This window comes from Triturus cristatus, chromosome 7 (assembly GCF_964204655.1).
Source record: "Triturus cristatus chromosome 7, aTriCri1.1, whole genome shotgun sequence".
Classification (NCBI taxonomy): domain Eukaryota; kingdom Metazoa; phylum Chordata; class Amphibia; order Caudata; family Salamandridae; genus Triturus; species Triturus cristatus.
The window spans coordinates 1,375,808,513-1,375,831,693 of record NC_140590.1 but is presented as its reverse complement, the minus strand read 5'-3'; the positions used below and the strand labels follow the sequence as shown (position 1 = coordinate 1,375,831,693).

Here is a 23,181-nt window from a genome sequence, read left to right as displayed (position 1 = left end):
TTATTATTATTAATATTGCAGGTTGGAAACAAGGCCAAGGCCAATAGGTTTGCATCGGGTCACGCTTCTTATATTACACTTGAACCTTGTCTCATGTCGGTGGCATTAGGCTGGAAACAGACCCCCCCACCCGCCTCCCCCGTGCAGTGACGGCACGTTAGCGTCTCCTACCTCTTTCACTGCACTGTTTCTTTACAATGTGACCTGCACCAGACTGAGTCCATACTGTACTGACCGCACAAGGGTGCAAGCCTTTAATGCAGTGACGTCACACCGGGTGCTAGTAACCCACACTGGGAGCTAGTCTTACCCCGGCAATATTCTATCGGGAGCTTGCTTTTACTGCAACACGTGCACACTGCCAGCTGCGCTCACTCAAGGCCCATCACACTGGGAGCTAGCCCTTCCTACAGTAACTGCGCACAGGATGCTGTCCCTTACTGCAGAGACATCACACAAAGAGCTGCACTTACACTAGTCCATCACACTTAGAGCCCCTGCTGTAGTCTCCGGACAGTGACAGCGGTCTTTACTTTAGTGATGCTAAGGGGTAAAAAAGCAATAGGTCTCGTCTTTAATTAAGTTAAAGCCATTCGCTTTGCTATACAATAACATTAGCAAAGCAAATGGCTTTAACTTAATCAAAGGCGAGACCTATTGCATTTTCAATGCTTGTTCTCATTGGAAGCCAGTGGAGACCCAGCAGTGATTAGGATATGGGTGTAAACTTGGGGATTTTTAACAGCAGCCTCGCCGCTGCATTTTGGAAAGGCTGTAGTTTCTCTACCACATATTTATGAGCACCTAAATACAGGGCATTACAGTAATCCAGCTCCGATAAAATAAGAGCTGTTAACACTGATTTTTGCAAGTCAAAGGGAATAAATGGAAAGATTTTTTTCAAGACCTTCAACACGAAAAAACCTGAAGAAGTGATTGAATTCATTTGCTCAGAAAAGGATACGTTTGTGTGAAAAATGACTCCCAAATCTCTTGCTTTCTGGACAGAAACTGGTAAAGTGTCTAAAATAGGCGGCCACCATGACTCAATCCAGAAAGTGCTCTCTTTTCCAAAAAGTAGCACCTCGTTTTTTTCAGAATTCAGTTTCAGACAACTATTTTGCATCCAAATTGCAACTTGAGACATACAGTTGCAGAAGTTCCTTGCCTCCATGTTTACGTCAGATGAAATAGACACCTCTATCTGAGTGTCATCGAAGTAGGAGAACACTGCTAAACAATAGCTGTGAATGAGGTTAATAAGGGGGAATAACAAAGATATTGAACAGCGTGGGGCTGAGGGAGGACCCCTGGGGAACACCACAGGGTAGGGAGAAAGGTGAAGTACTTGAATCCCCAAACTCCACCCGCTGTTGTCTGTAACTCAGAAATGAGCTCAACAAGGTCAGTAGAGTGAACCATATCAAATGTGGCAGATAAATCCAATAGCGTCTATGCAGCTTTGCCTCCCTTGTCGATTACCATTGTTTTTTTTTTTTTTTTTTTTTGAAAAACCTTTATTGACATTTCAACCAATGACAAGTATGGGCCTACAACCCCCGGGGCCGGCCGCTAAGCAGTCAGAGTAACAGAAAGCAAATTTTATCACAGGCAGCACCTCGGGGAGCAGAATCTCCATGCTAGTATATTCTCGGCCACTGAACAGCCCAAGTAGGAGACCAGGATACAAAAGGTTTTCATTTTATAATAAGGGAGGATGGAAGGATCAGGTGCCGAACAGTTTCACAGCAGCGAAAAATGGCAGGCAGAATGATAAATGTCAACAATAAACAGCAATCTATCCAGTCAATGGCGCTGAAACAGGAAGTTCAGGATGTGGAGGAATATCACGGCCATTTGCGCCTGCAGTCCCCTGCCCTAAGACCCAGAAAACACCACGGAAATTGTGGCACACATGAAAAAACAGTGATTAACAACGAAGGAGTTCTACCATGCTGATCCCAGAAAAGAAAGACAAAGAAGAATAAGAGAAGAAAAAGGAGGCCATGGAAAAAAAGGGTTAAAGACTAAAGAAGCCCCTCCCCCAACCCCCCACCCTGCACCTCTGCAGATGAGTACGGCCCCCCCCCCCCAGCAGTGTGCCTGTCGCCCCGGAACCAGACCCGAAATATAGAAGAAACAGAGAAAAAGGAGTAAGAAAAGAAACCCCACCAGACCGGGGGGTAGAGAGAGTATTAATAAACTGGAGGAGGGCCTTCAAAACATGCCCCCGGCTTCTCCCTCCCGCACAATATGTTTTCCCCCAAAGCAAACAGTAAACAACACAAAATCGACCATGTCAAAGAAAAAATGGGGAGCATTATGCACCTATTACACTAACAGTTATGCCGTGAGAGCACGCAACCCCTGAGCCCGCCCGCCTATTAGATAACCACCTCTGAAGGATCAGCCTTATCCTTGGCCACTCTTTGCGAATCTACCCATGCATACCCATCGACCCAGTGCCATGTCCAATGTTACAAGGAAGAGGAGCGTCCAAAAAAGACCAGGAAGCGACACACACAGGTAGGGTGGAAGTCTCTGAATACCGACACAGTCAGCATTATGGAGGGTCGTCTTTCCCAGTGCTGCCCCAGGATCTGCACTGCACACAAGGTCCAGGAAGGCGGAATCAGCCAGAGCAGGCGACCGTTGCTTGAATATTGCCTGGGTCGCCGGAGGCTGCGCGTGGGACAAGGCCACCACCCCCCACTCAGGTCCAAAACCTCCGGAACAGACCAGACCCACAGCCAGCCGATCACACGTTGGTATACTGTCCGGAGTTTCCAGCTTTTCACTATTCACAGGGGCGGCCACGACACTGTCCTCCTGTGTGTAGTGTAGGAAGTCCCTGTGTACCTGGGGACAGGCAGGCCGCAACTGTTCCGACGCTGATGCCACACCATCAAGCTTCCTCCCCAATACCCAGGCGCCGTGAACCAAGGTGGAATGAAGGGCACCGAGAGCTTCGAGAAGGTCACCGTACCCCAGGACAGCTCCCGGCGCTCGCTCCGCTACGCTCCTCATAGTCGCACACTCCCAATCTTGCTGCGACCCAGTGTAGAGGATGGTAGACTTCGTCCTATCAAGATGGCCGCCGGGTAGGTCCACCCCAGATTGGGACCGGGACTCAGGCACAAGCGCCGCAAGTTCCATGTCACTGGAAACAGGGTTCCGGGGGCAGGCAAAAATATATATCCGATGTGTGGTCACGGGCAACAGTCAACCCCACCACGGACCAGCGCTCGCGAAAATCCGGGAGCAGCCCGCGAGAATCGGGGCGAGTTACGGGCGGCGTCCGGGCAGCTCACCGGCGAAGGCTGAGGCAATCACCGGAGAATCTTGGAATTGCCACCTCGGGCATGCACTCGTTCCGCCACGCTTAGTGGTAGGAACGACCACGGCGAAATGTAGGCCAATATTCGCACCGCTCCGGTAGTCCGACTCCACCCAGTCACCAAAGGCCGCTGTTGTTGAACTGCCGCCCGGCCATGTTGTCCACCCGAGGTCCCGGTTCCAGGGTTGCACAGGCCGCAAACTTCAAATGGACATTTCTCCGGCGGTACCGCCGCCAGAAACTTCGGAATCACACGATCGGTTGCCGCTTTCATTCACCAACACGGGCATATAGCGCAGGCTAAGGATCTCATGCAGGATATCTGTGCGGGATGCGGAGGTTCACGGAGCCGGGAGCCTACGCTGCCGTCCCGGTCGCCATCTTGGCTCCTCCCCGTCGATTACCATTGTTAATTCCTTCGAGGCTACTACCAAGGCCGATTCAGTGCAATGATTTGCTCTGAAGCCGTACTGTGAAGAATCAAGCAGCAGGATAGCATCCAGAAAAGCTAGCATTTCCTCATTCATTGCTTTCACTAGTATTTTAGCAAGGAAATGTAGGCGGGATATAGGTCTATAGCTTTCCACCTTCTTTGGATCCAAGGTGGGTTTTTCACCAGTGGAAGGATAGATGCCTCATCCCATATATTGAGATATTGCCCTGTGGACAGTATTTCATTCAATAGTTGCATGAGTCGGCTGGCGACTGAACTAGCTACCTGAGTTGGGCAAGGATCTGATGGAGCTACAGCTTTAACCCTTTCGATGCGCATGACGGAGCGGTTCCGTCATGCGCGCCGGTTGCGCTGTGCGCATGACGGAACCGCTCCATCATGGCCCCGCCCGCGCACAGAACCTTCAGCACAGCGTGGAAATCCGCGCCGCGCTGAAGGGGTTAATGAGATTAATAAGACTGATTATTTTTTCCTTGGTGAAAGGAAAAAAACTTCCAAATGGTAGCTTAGCTTGGGGACTAGAGGTTTGCTGCAAGTCCAGTTCCTTAGCATAGATTGAAGCGTCACCTGTACTTAACATATATACTAGAAATAAATGCAATTTGCATCCTAACAGCAACAATTATGACTTCCTTGGCATGCAGCATCCATTGTGGGAGGCCAGCGCTCTACAGGAAGCCAGCAGTCTGAACCATCAGGTAGAGAACCTCATATTGAGGGGAGAATTGGGGGTTGTCTCATGTTACCGATATCACATAAATGTACTTCTGAATTGCAAACATAGGCCCAGATATACAATGGGCTTGTATTGCCCTTGTGTCACATAAGGTGATGCAATGCAATGCAAGCCATTTATTGAGCCTTGCTAAGCCATGCAAAGCCACCTTGCGTGGCTCTGCATGGCTTAGTAAATCCAGAGTAACGCAAGGTAGTACAAATCACTAAAACAATCCTGCCTATAAAGCAGGCACTCTAATACCATGGCACAAATATGCCTGCATTAACGCTAGGCAGCACTCTGTGAGGCCAGGCAGGGAAAGCGCAGGAATGCACCATATCGTTGTACTCATGGAGCAGTCCTGCTCTCTCCCCGTCAGGCAGTGCAACATGTTGCCCTGCTGCATTGTGTGACTTCTTTTTAAATCTGCGCCTTCATTTCTATTTTACTCTCCTGATAGGAAGGAGCCAAGCTTTCCACACCACCAGGGACTAAACAGAAGGCGCTCCAAAGGGATGTGCCTAGTGCCAACGCAGACACTCTTGCACATGGTGCAAGGTTGCCTGTGTTATAGGCAGAATTGCTTGTGTGTATAAACGGGCACCACACAACCTTGATAGTTTTGTGGAAACACCCACGCAACGCCCATGGAACGCCTACCCAAAGCAGAGTGACGCAACACAACGATTTGTGCTGCATTACTCCATATTTTTAGAGCCACTCAAAACGGCTTTGTGTGGCTTCAAAAATATGACTTATGGTTTGCGTCGCTCTTGCACCACGTTGCGTGGTGCAAGAGCCATGCAAACCAGGTCATAAATGTGGACCTAAATATCTAGCTATAAGCCCTAGCGAAGTGAAGGGCTTGGACAACACACATTTTGGTTCTCAATGAAAATTCGAAATGGTAGCATATTTAGCCAGATGGTAGATGTAGTAATGTGATGAAGATGAATGTTCTCCCACGACTGCTTTACTTATTCTAGTCACTACTGACACCCATTCCTATCAAGGAACTGAAAGTCCTACAAAAGACCATAGTGAGGTGTATACTGGGTAGGCAAAAGAGCAAGGATATCTCGTAAGATTCTTACAACACCATGGGAAAAAGAGTGTCTGCCATGCCGGGATATTGTCACTCATTTGCACATTGTTGTGTAATGGTCAAACCGAAAGACCGAATACAGGTGGCTTTTTATGGAGCTGGTACTAGTGTGTGGAACCCTCTGGAACATACCTTGTCATAGGAGACCTATGCTCCACCATCTATACCTGTCTGAGGTAACTGGGACGGTCTCTATCTGAGATCACCAGGATGGTTTTAGGTGTTTGGGACCAGGTATAAAGCCAAATCCAGATTTCACCCATGCACTAGAAGGAGACAGTTTTGTAGAATAACAAAAGGGAGGTAGCTGTAGGACATTTGAAAAAGGGCAGATTCATATGTGCGAGACTTGCAAAAGGGAATTTCAGGTAAGCGAACCAAGAAAGGGTTCAAAATTTGCAATTAAGAAACTGAGGGGTATATTCACAAGAACGTGTGGTAAACATCTCCACAAAATGTTAACGCAACTTTACACATCGCAGCCTACCGCGGGAAAATAACCCTGTGTCAACGTGAAATTCACAATACGGCTGTACCATGCGATAGTCCGACGAAAACGCAGCCAATGTCCGCGATACAACCACCTCAACGGAGATAACAACACAAACCTCAACGTGAAAAAACATGCGATGTGCCCAAACGCGATAGGAAAACAGTGACAACCAGCGAGAGGGCAGCAATACCCACGCGTAATGCGGGAAAAAGCAAAAGAACAGCATACGGCAAATGCCACTAAAAAACAACATCAACTGCGGAGTACCACGGATGCACCCTGACCGACTGCAGAGGACAACATGAACCCCACAATCCCCACGGAGGAACACCCAGGAATACAGGGCCCATGGAAGGCCAATGAGAAGAGGGAGAGGAAGTCGCCAGGAAAACCCGATTATCACCACGGATGAGCCAGAACACCACCACCAACTGCACGTCACCACCAACGTGTTATTGGCAACAAAGAGGCAAAGATGGCACACCACCTCGGACCATGTGAATGCCGGCGCATGGCAGAGGAGGACAATGGAAGAGCACAAGAGGTCCTGGACTGATGTTAATGGCAAAACCAAGCAGAAACTTGCTGCCAACACAAAAGCAGCAACGCACCCCGGAGGAGGGGGGCCTGCAGAACACCAGGAGCTGAAAGACATGGAGAATATTGTGGCCAGAGTCGGGAGACGGTGACAGGAGTCGGGGATCCGGACCCTGTCCAACATGACCCGACACCACATCAACAGGGTGCACACCGACCAGGGAGTGGGTGGATGGGGGGAGATGGGCCCAATGGCACACATGCACAATTAAGCAGAGCACACTGCATACCCACAATGACTCAGGATCATGTCCCTGATCCCATGGGAACACTTCAGCACACACACACACACCAAGTAGTCCCACATACACCATGTGCCCAAAGGGGCACCCACACAACACATCAACAAGCACACAACCAACACGTGCGAAACACAGCAAACATGCATATACGTCAGCCACATTGACAATGCAAGAGACACCACATGACGAGTAGAATGGCTGCAGTCCAATCACCATGACAATGTACACGACACGACACTGAGGTGGCTGAGTGCGGACCACAACCGGAAAGGAGCAGGTCACACTCGGACACAACCACCTGCACAAACAACCCCTGACGTCAACGACACATCTGTGGACAAACCATGCCCAAGGGTCACAACTCGAAAAAGAGCACAAGTGAGCCAAGTCTGCAACACCTCAGCACTGTGGAAGCACAGAACTGACAGGCACACCGCAGGAAAGGGACCAGTGGCAGACAAATCAGAGCCGCAGGAGCGAATCACCCACTGTGCAGAATACGCACAGAAGTATAAGTGCACCTCCACATTGACAACATCCTGGTACAAACAGCAACACCTCCACAACGGAACACAGGACACAACTGATGCCGCAAATGTGCACAACATAGCAAATCACATCTGGCACAGCCGAAAACTGTGACATGACAATGTACAAGTACAACCTGTAACCTGCAAATATGTTTTATTCACACATGCTGTGCTTATGGACATTTAGTACTGTGCCATGATTGCCAGGGACGGCCACATTGTCACGTGCTCATGAGAAGTAATTGTTAATGATGGTGTTCCTACGGGCCATTCCTACCGCAGCTGCAGTGGGATGTGGGCCACCTCCCCCATCGTCCCCATCATCGTCTGGTACTTCTGGTACTGCGATCCATGGGGCATTGGTGTGTACACAGATGTTGCACAACACACAACATGCAACGATCATCTTGCACACGATGTCCGGACTGTACAGGAGCTTTCCACCTGTGCCGTCCAGGCACCTGAAACGTGACTTCAACACGCCAAATGTGCATTCAACGATGACCCTGGTGTGTATGTGGGCCGTATTGTACTGCCTCTGGGCGGGTGTGTTCGGGTCTCGGAGGGGTGTAATCATCCAAGGGCAGAGTGCATATCCTTGATCACCTGTGACAGTGCAGGGAGAAAAGAGTCAATACTTGGTTCGGCAGGATGTGATGGCAGGCCCACTAATCCAGTGACGCCTGTGCTGGCTGTGTGTTGGGTGAGTGTAAGCCAGCCCTCAGGGAGTAGCTAGCGCTGCCAACAACTCCAACAGTCATCAGGCACACATAAATACAATGTCAGAACTCCAAGGGGGGATGACTTGAGTCGCACAGGGTTAGTGGCCCCGGATGCACAGCGGCCGACACGGGTCCACCGCCACGGGACGCTGACCTGCGGGCAACTGGGGAAGGGTACTGAGGGCAGAGCAGGGTCTCGTATGTGTCATAGGTGCCTTCCGCGGAGTAACACGGGGGAGAATGGGAGGTCTTCCCCCAGGGCATGATGCAGAGGGCATGAGCCAGCTGTGTCCGGCAACATGGCGGATATGAATACCGCAGACTCATGCCAGACACCAGGTTCGTTCCTGCCCGTTGCTGATGACAACCCCCAGGCCACAGGCTCAGACACCAACGATGTTCCGCCGGAGGCTGACGGTCACACACGGCGCACAGGGTTAGTGGCACCAGATGTCGCAGGCTTGCTTTGAACAGGGTTAGTGGCACCACGTGTCGCAAGCTTGCGTTAAACAGAGCTAGTGGCACAACGTGTCGCAGGCCTGCGATATGGAATTATGCCTCACTGATCAAAGGGAGTCTGGTGCTGTGGACGCTGCTACGGACTTGGGGTCACTGCCATTCAGGACTCAGGACACAGTTCCACATGTGGGACCTACTGGTATGAAGAGGATGCCGGTGGAGTATGTCAATGAGAAAGGAGTGATGTGGGCCAGCGTCATGGGTGCCAGCGATGGTCTGCAGAGGGTGCAGAGGTCGCGGGACTGGGGCTTGGAGCTTGCCCCGGCAATGGTGGGCCCTCTTTGACACACAACATTGTCGCCAGGTGAGCAGTGCGGCCTTGGGGCGCTGGGGTGGGCAGGCCTGGTGTGGGTATCAACGTCCTGGGGTGCAGCAGGCGCACAGGGTCGCATGCACTGCTGCTGACGGCGTCGGCCTCGTGGCGGACTGCGAGGCGCTGCCCTGTCAGTGACGTTGGTCTTTCCGGGAGAGAACCACGCTCTGCGCCACGGCGTTTTTGTTCACACCCCTGCGCAGTCCTGGCGTACTCTGGGCCAACCCACTACGCTCACGGACACGGGGGGGACGCAGCGAGCAACATTTCCGCTATCTGACCCACGGCCTGGGGTGACATGGTTGCGTCCACTGTTCACTACTCTCCAGTCACCAGCAGTTGTGATCTGCATGGACATATCTGTGGTTTGCATACCCATGTCTGTCCTGCACATCCATGCCTCACTTGTCGTTGTGTAGATTCCCATTCACGGGTCACTTGCATCCTTCGCACATGGCTGCATTCCTCATCTACATACGATCAGCTGTTGTGTGGCTGTGGTGCCATGATATAGCTGTAATGTGTGCAGGGGTGGCCTAGGATCACCATGGAGTAGTGTTGTCGTGTCTGGTAGGTAGGCATGTTGATTGACATGTTGTATGTGGTTTGGTCATGTGTACATTCCCACAGTTGTGTGTTGTATGATCGTGCCTTTGAGGTGTGTGGTGTGTTGATTTGACACTTACCAACGAGCAGTACAGTTCCTTATGTGCCATCCTGAAAGCGCTGGTTGATGATGGACTGTCTGAAGATGTAGTAATAGTGCACACTGCCGGGGTAGTTTGTGACGACATTGGTGAACATTCCCCGGTGGTCCACTATTGCCTGCACATTGATTGAATGCGTGTGCTTTCTGTTGCGGTAGTGGTGTGCAGTATCCCCAGGGGGCACAAGTGGGACATGTGTGCAGTCTTTTGCCCCCAACACGGCCGGGAATCCAGCTATGGCGTAGAAGCCTTGTTGGTCTCCTGCTGTTCCTGCGCAGTGTGGGGGAAGTGAAGGTACTGGGGTATGAAGCAGAGGATGGCATCCAGGACAGGTGTGATGAACTTTGATAAGGCTGGCTGTGAGACCCCTCCGACTCTGGCAGTTGTTGGTTGGAAGGTACCAAAGGCCAACAAGTGCAGCACAGCCAGAAGCTTTGTCTGCGGCGGGATGTTGGTTCTCCGCTGTGTTGGGACCGTCAACCTGTGGCCGATGTGGGTCATGATGCGGATGATGGTTGACCTTTTGAGCCTGTAGTGGGCAATGACTTCCTCGGGCGTTAGGTCTGTGAGACTGGTGTGTTTTCGGTAGGTCCGCTGTCTTACTCTACGCTGTGTCTGTGGTCGTCTGGGGGGGGGGGGGGGGGCGATCCGGGTCCTGGGGGTGGTGGCGGTCCCAGGGTTGGTGATGGTGGGTGTTGTGACACTGTTGGGGCTCCGAGCTGCATGATGAGTAGCTCCATGGTGTTGTTTGTTCTTCGGGTGTTGCTGTGTGCAGGGCTCCGTTGCCTACTGCAGGTAGTCATCCGGCTTTACACCTGCAGGAGGCAGGTGTTAAATACCTGCTGCTACCGCGGCTTATCGCGTGGTTTTGACTCGCAATGCGGATCTGGCAGTTCGTTGTGAAAGTGGTGTGGTGGTTTTTTCGTGTGTTTTTGCACGGGAACGCCTACTCTGCATCTCATTGGGGTTAGTTGGTGGTGTTCACCGTGGAGATAAATTTTGGGGCAGTTATCGCGGGAATTCTGGCGTTGTCTGCAGTTTGCACCAGCTTGTGAATGGAGTGTTAAATCTAGCTCCACTTTTGATGCGTTAAGGTGGTTATAAATCGGAGATAAGTGCTTGTGAATATCTCCCTGAGTACTTTGTCCAAAAAACAGGCAAGAGACCAATAGACCGCTCATCTCTTTTTATGAATTCTTGAAGTCAGTGGAGGGCCCAGGAGTCTACTATTCAGGTAGGGAGGATCAGCAATGCAAATTACCCTTTCAAGAGAAATGGGCCAGAATGCCAAGCAGGAATATCTAGGAAAATGATTGAAGAGGGATGTGCCCATTCGAAACAAAAGCCACATACAGAGAAGCATCGTGTAAGCATATGTTCCACTGGTATCTATCTCCAGTTCAGTTCACATGAAACACAGTGAAATGGACTAGACGTGCTAGAGGTGTGGTACCAGGGTGGGGATGACATTACATACCTGGTGAGACTTTATACACCTACAGAAGTTTTAAAAATACATTCTTGGTCACATTACAGGAGTACTTGGAGGCATTTTAATAGTGGACCCGGGAATGGTCCTCCTGGTCGTAGGAGACAGGCAGTTGGGGTGTTGCAGCAAATGACAGAGACATTGTGTACCATATAGTAGGGACAGCTAGACAATTTATTGCAGCCTACTGGAAAATGCAGCCATTCCATCACTGACACACCAGATACATGATCTTTGGCAGATCATAATCATGGAGAAGATTACCTATGATGTGCATCAGCAAAGCAGACTTTTGAGAAACCAAAACAACCCCAAATTCGATGTTTGGTGGAACTGAGTAAACTAAGACTGCTTAACGAGCTAAATTGCTTAGTCTGCAGGAGTTGTGTATTGCAGATCCACAGACAAGGAGGTGGAATGCACTAGAGACAAGTTACCTCACAATATATGTATAAAGGATGGTGCTTGCATTGTATTCAGGGAGTGGGGACTATGCCAAATTGTTTGAAGAAATTACAAAATAGCCCTCATATTTATCATAACTGACGCATCCCTGCATATCAGCAGGGATGCGCCAGTTATTTTGCGCCCCAGCTCCGCCATCATGGATGCGCCGCATTTATAATGCAGCGCACCATGGGGCAAAAACGGCACAGATGCGTCACGCATCTGTGCCGTAAAAGTGGCGCATTGCTGGAGTTGCGTCGCAAGCGCGACGCAGCTCCAGCAATGCTCTGGGGGGCCCTATCTGCACAATGCTGCGTCAATCCTTACGCCTGCTTCAAGCAGGCGCAGGGTTTTGACGCAGCATGGGCTCAAAAGTGACCGAGTAAAATCTTGTAGATTTCACTCAGCCACTTTTAGGAGGCGTTCCTGCGCCGGAACACCCCCACCTGCCCAGGAACGCCTACATGTGGCGCAGGGCTTTACAACGTGACGCATCTCCCAGATGCGTCACATTGTAAATACCCCGCACCATGGCGCAGGATTTGCGCCGCTGCTGCGTCACAAAAGTGACGCAACGGTGGCGTAAATGAGGCGCAAGTCAAACATAAATCTGCCCCTAAGTATATACCCTGGAGAGAGGCTTGGAGCAGATAACCTAGATACCTCAGAAAATACAGGGCATATTTCAGAGATTAGTTGTCTGGCTGGGTGGTGTTAAGTTATGCTTTTGAATGTAATGGAGAATTTAATCAAATGTTGAACAAAAAAAATCGTATACGCCCTACTGGGAATAAAATGCATACTGATGAGAAGAAAAATAAAACTATTGTCCTATATCCTGAGGCACAAAGAATATAAAGTCAACCGCCTATACCCATTACGGTTGTGATACAGATGCATATGAGGCGCTCTTCACACTTACCGCAATAGATACATATAATCGGCAAAAATATGTATATCCATTAAGAGCTTTTTAGAAGGAAGCAATGTTGTGATGAGAATATTTACAAATCTCTTGAGCCGGTGGTAGCAAAATGTAGATTTGGCACTATGTAAGAATTCGTAAATGAGGAGTTTGTGAGGAAAGCGAATAATAGAGCAGGTCACGAATAATTGTAGATGTTAAGTGAACTCTTCCTACAGGAAGCCTTTGCATTAGCACCAAGAACTGAACTGTCAGGAAGACATGTAAAACCAGTGTTCAGACGAAGAAAGGTGCTGTAGTAAAAATAGAAAGCTCTTAAGGCCAAGAAAAGAGCTCAAGTGAAAAACAAGAGAACAGGAGGTGGAAGTGTTAAAGAGCAGAGCGAGGACACGTTATTGTGCTAGGGGTGTGGAAGTATGAGTCACAGGATATGAATAGTACAAAACGTCCTATGAGCAGGGACCAATGACTTCTATATAAATTGTCTGCCTTTTCCACACTTCTGCAAGAAGTGGCTGAATAGCATAAAAATGTGTACATGAATGAATAAATAAACTTTATTCGATTATGCACCTTAATCATGAAAGATAAAAACATAAAACCACATACATACGCTTATAATACAAGCCTCATCGTTATAACAGACTTACAATACTAAAAACTCTAAAACATTCCTAGGTAATGCACCTGAAAGTGAATATTCGTCTCAGCGGATTGATCATGGAAATTCGATATTTAATGTGGGGGTAAAATGGAGGACATAAAGGTCGCCATTTTGTACTGTGAATTTTGGTGGGGTCGGAATTGACAATCTCAGCTTTGAAGTACTTTGGTTCTCTTTAACGTCATTAAGGTGCTAACATTGCAGTGTCAGCCCATCACCAGGGCAGAAACTAGGCACATGTCTTCTAACTGCGCGGTGCACCACCCCGGCTGTGTTCCGAAGGGGGTGCACATATGCATCAGGAAATACTTGTAAATGAAGATGGCATGGAAGTCCGACCTAATTTATTTGTCACTTTTCCAGGCTGTCTTCATATGCATCCTGCGGTCGTAGTGTATGAAAGTATGGAAACTGTGACCCCGAGTGTGCATGGGGGCAGGCTCAGTGGATGTGGGGGACAGGGTTTTAAGAGATGGCTAAAACCAATACCATGTTCTGTAACTATTGTGTTTTTTTAACTTTCAGGTAACTCTTTTACGTTATGAAACCTCAGTTGGTTAATAAGATCACTGCAGCTGTGGGTGGGACGAGAGAGCCACCAAATGTCATCCGGATGCGTGCAGTGGGGAAAGTTGACTTGTGGATTTATAGTGCTCCGAGACCGGCGCCTGTGGCAGGAAGCACTGGGAATATGTAAGACATTTTAAAATTGTATTACACACAGTATAAGATAAGTTGCTGCAAAATGATTTAGCGTTTAAGCTACAAGAAGTGCTTTATAAATATATATTTTAGTAAACTGTACAAGTGCCCATTAAAAGGACGCACTCCAGATGGCACGGAGGAGGCTGGCAGGGGCCCATTCAGCTGCAGAACCATGATCATCATCTGGACCGCTGAGGCCCAAGGAAGCAAAAGCCACTGTCGGCATCAAATGGACAGCCCTGAGAAGGGGGTGCTACGTGGGGGCTAAGTTTTCAAATGGACAGCGACAGCTTCCTAAGAAAGATGCCCCCTGGAACGGGCGAGTTATGAACACTTTTATTTTTTTAAGGGCCAGCATTACCATCAGTGCAGCAGGTGCAGTGGCACTGGGGCAGAGGTGTGAGTGGCACTGCATCCCGAATATGGCTGGTTTGCTACCAAATGGGAGAGTCGGGGCTCATTTTCCTTACTAGGATAATGGCCCTTGCTTTACAGGGAACAGGGCCAAAGCAACAGAAGGTGAGATACTAGACTTTCTTTTTGATTTACACAAATGAGCAGACAGCCTGCTTTGGACTCGGGCCTCTAGGAGTGATGGCCCGGTGGTGTCAGCAGTGGAGACAGCCTGATCGCGGGCCTGTTGGTATCATTGGTGCTACATGTGTAGTGGCTTTTCGGGCCAGGGTTGTGAGGTTCAACTAAACCACAGTTATGGGTGGTTTTACTAATCTTCCTTGCTTGCATTAAAACCCAGTGTTGTTTTGGGCCTAAAAGCAGTGGAGCAAAGGAGGGGAAATTGAAGCAGAGAGCTAATCTCAGTTTGGGCCTCATAGAGATGGTGGTGAGGGGGATAAGGCATGATGAAGTCTTGTGTCTTACACAAACAGCAGAGGAGACAGCCCACTTTGCAAGGTATTAACTACCATAAGAGAAGCAGGTGCAGTGGCAATGGGGCCCAAGGGTGTGGGGAGCCCACTACATCACAGTTATGACTGTCGTATTGTGGGGATGGGAGCCCATTTTCCATATTAGGGCTGAAGGCAACTTTGCTGTGCAAAGAGGGAGGCAGAATGTAGGAGCTTTTTTTTTTTTTTTTATAAAGGGAGAGCCTGTTTTACGATTAGACCAAGATTGGTAGGGAATAGGTGAAAGAGGCAGGGAAGACAACTTGCTAGTCAATGCCAGTGCTATCATTAGTACAGCAGGTGCTGTTGCATTGGTGTCCAAGAGTGTGAGCTGCTCACAATACCCCAATTATGGGGAGCAGTTCCTGCACTGTTATAAATCTTACATTTAGTGTGGCTTGAGCCTCAGAAAACATACCCCTGAAATGTTCTCATAAGCCTGGCCCTCTGTGCTCATCAATCCCTGCCCGATTCCTCAGTCCTTACCATTAAGTTTTGTAAGGGGGCCCGACGTCTAAACACTTTGCTTAAAGAGCCTCAGAGAAAACACTTTTGAAGACCTTCAGCCTAGACCTTTGGTTCACCACAATTAGGATAATATCTTCTCGATTTAGGCAGGAGTCTCCTCAAAGCTACTGTCCATTCATCTCTTAGTCCCACTCTATCCAATGTACAGGATCTGCTTGACAGCTCCATGGAGTCTCGGCCGAGTGGACCTCATCCCTTACCAGTTCAGATTTCCTGGATGGCTGCCCATGATCGCTGGATCTCTCCATCCTGCTCTGGCTATAACCACTGTCCTGGATGCAGCACAGACACACTTAACTTCCTCTGAAGGACCCAGAGTCCGGCTGAATGACCGCCATCTTATGTTTATTGAGTCTCGCCAACTCTCGATCCAATGACCAATGCAGAGCCTGTATTCCCGTCACCAGGTTATTTCAGGCACAAATGCTTCCCTCATGTTTCCTTGGTGGCTGCAATTACTTTATTTGTTCAATCACAGACAACAGAAAGAAGCACTGGCATAGCCAATTGGTCTCGGCTTTGGGCGTTTATAAGCGTTTAGCCAGAGCTATTGGCTTTGCCAATATCTTTAAGCTATGTTGTAGGGCAGTGTGGCTGCTGTGCAGCATGTTAAAAAGTTATAATAAAAAAGTGTTATGAGCATTTTTGTTACTTTATACAGAACCAAGCTGGGGGCTGCGTGTGAAAGTCAGGAGGGACACACTTTGAGTACCTAAGCTTTATATGATCATTGTATCATGTAAGCATGTAATAAAAAGTCTAGCTCATCTGATGAACACTGGTATTGTAAATGAAGCATTAGGACGCAGTCCTGCCAAGTCCCACACATCAGGTGCTAGACTAACGCATTTTAGTGTTGTTCCCGCAGCACCGCACTAAAATGTGTTAGACACCCCAGGTCCACCCCACAATGCGTGCCTAATTAGTCTTCCATTTAATCAGCAAGCGTGGTTTCTGTAAGTGTGCTGTCTCTCAAAATACTGCTCGTTGACAACGCTGTAGCTATAAGGAGCTGCGTACCAGGTGGTCTATCGCAGCCTGTGGCATAAACAAATACAATCCGGAGGTCCGAGCAGCGCTCTTACAATGATCCTGGGGGCCGTACCTTGACTGTTGTGACTTTTGCCCTCTGTGCAAGCAGTATGTCTGAATGGCTCTGAGGCGGCAGATGGCAGCTTTTGTTTTACCTTGCTGCCCCTGCCGAAATGAGAGTGGTACCTCATCCCGGGCCACATGCAACCCCACAGTGTTTTGAAAGTTCTATCTCCTCCCCCAACAATTAAGCAGCCTGCCCCCGCCCCCCAAGACAACACATCGTAGGCGCCACGGGGCTTGGCAAATAAGCAACATTTTACCTGCCCTCCTGCCATGTGTGTTGGGGGTAAAAGCGGAACAGATTTGTACGGGTGAGCGCTGCATCACTGTCTTTAAAGGTTCAGACCAGCCTGAGTGTCCATGACTGGCGGCTGCATCAGCGACACTCAGCTCAGACCACAAACTGCACTGAGACCCATGAATATGTCAAGAAAGAGGATCAGCGCCTGCCGATCAGTATAACAATACCAGTGCAGTAGCCCTGAAACAAGCAGTTTAACAAGGCACTGCTAGAGACCACTACACCAGATCTGCAGCATTTCCCAGTTGGTAAGTGAGGCTATCCCTATCAGTAAGAGCTACCGACTTTAGAGCCTGGTTCTCTAGTTCTTGTCTCTGCGTCAGCACTCAACATTCTGTGACTCTGATCAAATCACCTAATCTCCCCGTGCCTAAAATCAAAAAATGAATGCATACTTGTTTAGTATAACTGGTACTCATATAACCTGTTCCTATTGGTGGGGTCGTCATCTCTTGGGGACCTCTTCCCATTTGCTAATGAGTTACCACCTACTTTAACGAGCTGGTAAAATGCAAATGTTTTGCGACCGCATTCACGATCACAAAACATTCATGCATACCGTTAGGATTTGCTATTCGGAAGATACGCCCTAAACACGCCCCTTCCAAATAGCGAATCGCAAACCCATTTGGTAACAGGTTACAGAATTGCAAAATTGTGTTTGCTGCATCGGAAAAGCATTTTTTGCGAATTGCATATGGGCCGATTCTGCGATTCGGCACATTTGCGAGGGGAAAAATGCTTGATGCATCTGGCCCTATGTTCTCTTTTTCACCCTGAAATAACCATGCGCCACTTACATACACTCAGGTACTTTGACATTGTCTACTAAGTGTTGCTGATTCTCAGACCAAACTAAATGTCAAATAATATCTGAAGGTGCTGAGGCATGAATCATTTTGTAGGTGGGCCTCATTACATACCCACCTAAGTTGATGCCCACTCTTTGATGGCTTGTTTATGTGGAAAAATCAAATTGTGAGGTTATGATTAAGTGGTCAGAAATTAACAAGTGAAACAAAATACTTTCTATGACAGAACAAAAATGTAGAATCGTCTATACATTTTATTTAATTTTTTTGTTTCATTTACATATATTTTTGGTACATGGAAAAAAGGAAAATGTTTTGATTTACAATTATCAGCAGATTTATTTTTCAAGTGAACCGTCCCTTAAAACACAGAAGGGCCAACCAGAATGCAGAAAGAGAGGTTTTAGAGAGGCAAAGTTAAAGTCCATCAAGGTCTGCAACGATTGTAAAAAATGCGCTTTTTTTTTAGTACAGGCTGGTTTGGGGAGCGGGCACGGGTGGGGAGGAGAGAGATTGCATAATTTGACACAAGCCTGAGCCAACAGAAATATATGCCCTTTTTCCTTGCTGTATGGATTTTCTAATTCGTAGAAGGGAGTGCTGCATTACTTGTGTATGTTAAAACTTTACTTTTTTATATAAATATCACACAAGCTAGGCCTACAAAGGCCTATGCTCAACAAAAATTCACATGATGTTCAGCAAACTGGTAGCTATTCCTTTCGAATCCATGGCCGGATCTGATTGAAGATGGTGTATGTGCTTAGGGACCATCAGCTAGCAGTTCTTTTACCTCTTCAGACCAACTTGAAGAGTGACGCATGTATACCACTGCGTCTCTTGGCCCGTTTGTAGCTGAGGGCCACAACGTTGGTCCTTAAAAGACAGATCCATGCCATATTTAAATCTAATTAGACATCATTTACATGGTTGGTGATTAGCCTCAAAATCTGTCTTGTCACCCTGCCCTTGTTGTCCTGCATTGGCAATCGCGAACTACTACAATATCTAATGGGTAAACTTGGCAGGCCATCTTCCAACCAAAAGGTTTTAAGCTCCCACCTTTACCATTCCCTCCTCTAAATTGCCAAGTTGTTGACTCCGCGTGGCAGATCCCTCCACCCAAAAAGTTCCACGGCATCACCAAGCCACAATAAAAATTGGTCGAATCCAATCCTTGTTACCAGGGTTCACATGTTCAAAGATGGACTGATTTCTTGTAGGCAAATTGACCTCCATTTGGGAGTGCCTTACTGGGTAAATTTTCTCTTTCGAGGCTAAAAAAAAGGTTAATTACACTTTTCAGTTGGCACGACATTTAGTTAACAAGTTCAACATGTTAACTTTCTACAATGAACAAGAGCAGTTCTTTGTTCCTCTGCCTCCTTCTAGCTAGTTGAAGCTGAAGGACATAGTGGTACTAGTACCACAAACAAACCATACCACTATGAAGCAGGTCTTCTGCAACATGAGCCATTCCATGTAGAATTATGAAAATAGGAGTAGAGCCTGATTTTTTAATAATTCTCTTAAGTAAATCTTGCTTGCAGGTGCTGTAGGCAAACAATATATGGATTGGGGGATGCTTGGCTCATCTTCCTTGGAGAGGCACAGCATCGCCTATGAGGAATCCTTCTGAATGTCCAAAATCCTACAGACCGGTGTAGTGTAAATTAGGGCCATCCCATCAAAGCTGTTGCTTTGGGTAACAATGCCTTTTAGTGGTAAAATCCATTGAGGTTTTCGCAGACTGCTATTCTAGTTTTGCCTCACTTGAATTCCTCACATTTCTACATGTGCATCAGGTTTTCATGCAGCAGCTGCACCAAGTTTTGCTTATTTTTTAAAATAACCTCCTAGGCCATGCTTGAACAGCGCCAGGCAACTCTCCGAGGAACTCCTTTCCTTCAATGGATACATTAATTTCCATTGATAGCTGTCAGCAAAACACAACTACAAGCATAAGCTGAAACTGGCCTTTGCAAAGTAATCTTCGACTACAACAAAGCTATTTAGGTTGTGCATCGCCTGCAACGGGAAACCACTGACAAAAATGGGTCTTGCAATTTACTTGCCAATATCTTAACTCTCTGACTAAGGGTTAGCCCCTGGTTATGGCATGTTCCTAAAGCTAGGCACAAAAATTCTGTCTCTGCAGATGCCCGACTTAGAGATTCTGTTTTTCCTTTAACCAGCGCAAGACACAGAGGACGGAGCCACTTTTTAAGATATGTTTATCATTGTCGCCTGCAGATATTCACAGGTTCCACACGGTTTGGTGTGTTTGGACGGGTAGCTAGTAATATCCATGAAGAGAAGCAAAGCAAGGAAACCATTAGCAGAACCTGGACAGGGTCGTCAGGGACGCCTGTTTGGGAAATCTCGGTTTTTGTTCATCTAAGATGGTGGCAGGGAGGAGGATGACACAGTCTGGAGCTCGTGGCTTCAAAATACCTTTAGAGTGTAGCATTATATGTGCCCTGACTAGGGTGTGAAAATATGACACCCAAATATGGTCTATCATCCCAGCAAAGCACCACAACATCAACTCCCAATCTATTGCTGGAAGGTTCTGGGCGATAAAGGTGGGCAGAATCTTTTTGCTTTGCTGGCACCTGGTGATTGAACCATGAGTGTTTGAACTGCTGTGCTCAACTGAACTTCAGTGCATTCCTGTTTCCGCTCCCTTTGCCTCTCCTTCAAGAAGGCAAATAGGAATCCACGAGTTTTGATGCTGGAAGCATCATGGACTTGTCACTACTTTTTTGCTTACAGAGGAAGAGGTGGTTGGGTGAGAAGCGCATCTCGGGGCCCTGTTACCACTAAATAGTTCAAGTACAGTGCCAACTCTACGCACATCCCAAACCAGTCAGGACTGACAATGCCTCTTCAAACCCAACAGAAAACCTTTAAATGTTTAAAAAAGTGAGAAAAACAAAAAAGCCATTCATACCGTAAACTTGGATAAATTACACCCAAACCAGTACTAATATTTTTTAAAGTGCGAAGAAGCTTTGCTATCTACATAGGAGGCACAGTAATTTTGAAAAAAACAAACACATTAGTAGATATACTGTATCCACAGTTCTAAAAAAAAAAAAAGCACACCAATGGGACCAGTAGCACCACTGGCTGATATGCACATAAAATCAACACATGCTAAGATGGCGGAGGTACAGTTCTTCAGTCCAACGAGACTGTCAGGTCTTGAGCAGGCTGCAGTGTCAACAAACGATTAATGGTTTGGGGCAAAGAGGAAGGTACCCACTTCGGGAGCAAGAGTTGATTTTGAACTGGTGGCAAAGCCCAAAAGTGAAAAATTAGACGAAGAAATACATGCAATGATATTTTTAGTCCCATCTCAATCCCCACCTACTTTAGCATGTTTGTTCTGAAAATAGGGGTACTGGGTAACTGGGGTTCATCTAAAATTACTAAGGTGATTGGTCATCCAAAGTGTATCGGCCTGTCTCGATACAGAAATCTTTAAAGCTGAACTGTATCTGATAAGCGAGTGAATCTATGCACACCGGCCCTCATTTGCCCTCTTTGAAAGAAGCAGGACGCATCAAGAAGCACAGCGAAGAGCCCTCAGTACAGGCCCTAGACCGCCCCAACACAAGCTCTAAGAGAAAAGCACAAAGCGAGAACAATTTCAGGAAGCCCCATACTGCTCAGTCACATCTGTTTTTCCACGAAGAAATTGTGCAAAGTTTCCAGAAAATTGCTGCTAACGATCTCTCACTTGGGAAAGCTACTGTTGTTGACACAAAAGTTTGGAAATATTCCTTTGCTAATCTACCATTTTGCCAAAACGTGATTCAGTATATTTCAAACAAAGTTAACATATAAAGATACAGCGCAAGGGGCAATGAACAGTTTGTAGTTGAGGGCTAAATAAAAAAGTGCCTGAAATGATCAAAACTCCTACATTGTTGTTCTTCAGTTCTGGCCTTGGCCAAACACCTATCAGCTGGGCGTTGGGGGTGTGTTTGGGGTTTTTATTTTTTGCAGTGTAACAAGGGAGAGGACTGGTATCCGCTGTTGTCCATTCTGTCCTATGTTCAGCCTCACTCTTCCCTTGCTTGACAATGGTAGCAATCTGGCTTTATATTGGCGGCCTGCGCTCGTTCATCCAGTCCACAGATCAATAGCCGAAGGTCTCTTGCGAAGCGTACACCATGTATAGGAAGCCATCTTCATCCTTCTCTTGCTCGTAGATCTCAGACAGGGAGCTAGAGACGCTCACCATGCTGCGCTGGTTCACCAGCAGGAAAAAGGCCTGGTTTGGGTTGAGCTGGAGACGCCGCCTAGAAGGTAAGTAGAAAGCCACACATGAGACATTGTAACTGCACAGCAACACACACTAGTCAAGGTTCTTCTAAGAGCTCTAATGTTGATAACCAGTGATTCAAATCAGTGATAAAACAGATAAATGTGAAACTGTTAGAGAAATTGGCTTTCATTATAATGTTCTTATGAGCACAATAACTTTATCACAATTCAATAAAATGTGGTTACAATAAATCAGCTAATGGTGAGGAAGCTTTTGCGCATTAAAAAATGTGCATCATTAACAATGTGCAGAATAGTAATTTACACTTGAATTAACGTGTGGTACTATTGCTTTTAAAACAATATTGATGTGACCTGTTAAGGTGCTTTTCCTGGCTTATGGGAACTAGGCCTGAGCTAGGCCTCTGTGCCATTTGGTCCAAAATGAAGGCCACGTTCACGGTTTATTCTGCTACAGCTAGTCAAGCAAGTCATGTTTGTTTATCTCTGAATGACACTGTTATCGAAGAAAACTCTCTAGCATGAGCTCACTAATGTAACATTTGTCCAAGGCGCTTCCGCTTACATGCAGCATTCCATTCCTTCTTAACCCTTTCGATGCTTGTGACGGAGCGGTTCCGTCATGCGCGTCGGTCGCGCTGTGCGCATGACGGAACCGCTCCGTCACGGCCCCGCCCGCGCAAGAACCCTTCAGCAAAGCGCGGTAATCCGCGCCGCGCTAAAGGGGTTAATGGTTCACTGTTGTTTATATAACTAATTTGTTCTGACACCTCCGGAGGATATTTGGTTAGATCAATCAATCAATATTCATGTAGTGGGTTAGTGCTTACTTAGATGGTAGGGCTGTATGACGATTTTAAAGTCTGTAATCTGATTTGTTGAAAATGTATTTCTTTGCTCACACCAATGAGTCTACACTTTCCATGCTCTTCTATTAGGACATTTTCTGTCTAAACCCTCGATTTTGGAGGGTGAGCCACATGATCTTTAGGTTCTACTAGGGATGCTGTCAGATTTCTTACTGATTTGGCAGCATATTTGTAATTTTGCCAATTGTTCTGTATTGTCCAATTACTGAGAGCCTTTACGGTAATAAATGTATACATTTAACTGAGATTTGCTGCATCTGTGCTTCAACTTTTTGTCTTATATCTCTTAAATTTACATAGTATACCGTAATAAATTTCGATTTCCACCCTAGAAATCACTTATCGACTCTTTCCATTCTTAGTTTATTGTATTTTTGGTATGCTGATTTTGTACCTTAACTTGGGACA

At 47.3% G+C, this 23,181-nt stretch overlaps 1 protein-coding gene across 1 annotated transcript in view; it reads right to left on the bottom strand.

The window, feature by feature from the left end:
- Positions 1 to 17,844: 17,844 nt before the first annotated feature.
- The window catches only part of MAP1LC3A (microtubule associated protein 1 light chain 3 alpha), a 134,836-nt gene continuing 129,499 nt past the window's right edge, over positions 17,845 to 23,181 (bottom strand). Inside the window, exon 4 of the mRNA XM_085619096.1 lies at positions 17,845 to 21,918. Coding sequence (XP_085475222.1) covers positions 21,756 to 21,918 — 163 coding nt within the window. The 3' untranslated portion in view covers positions 17,845 to 21,755. The remainder of the gene's footprint in view (positions 21,919 to 23,181) is intronic.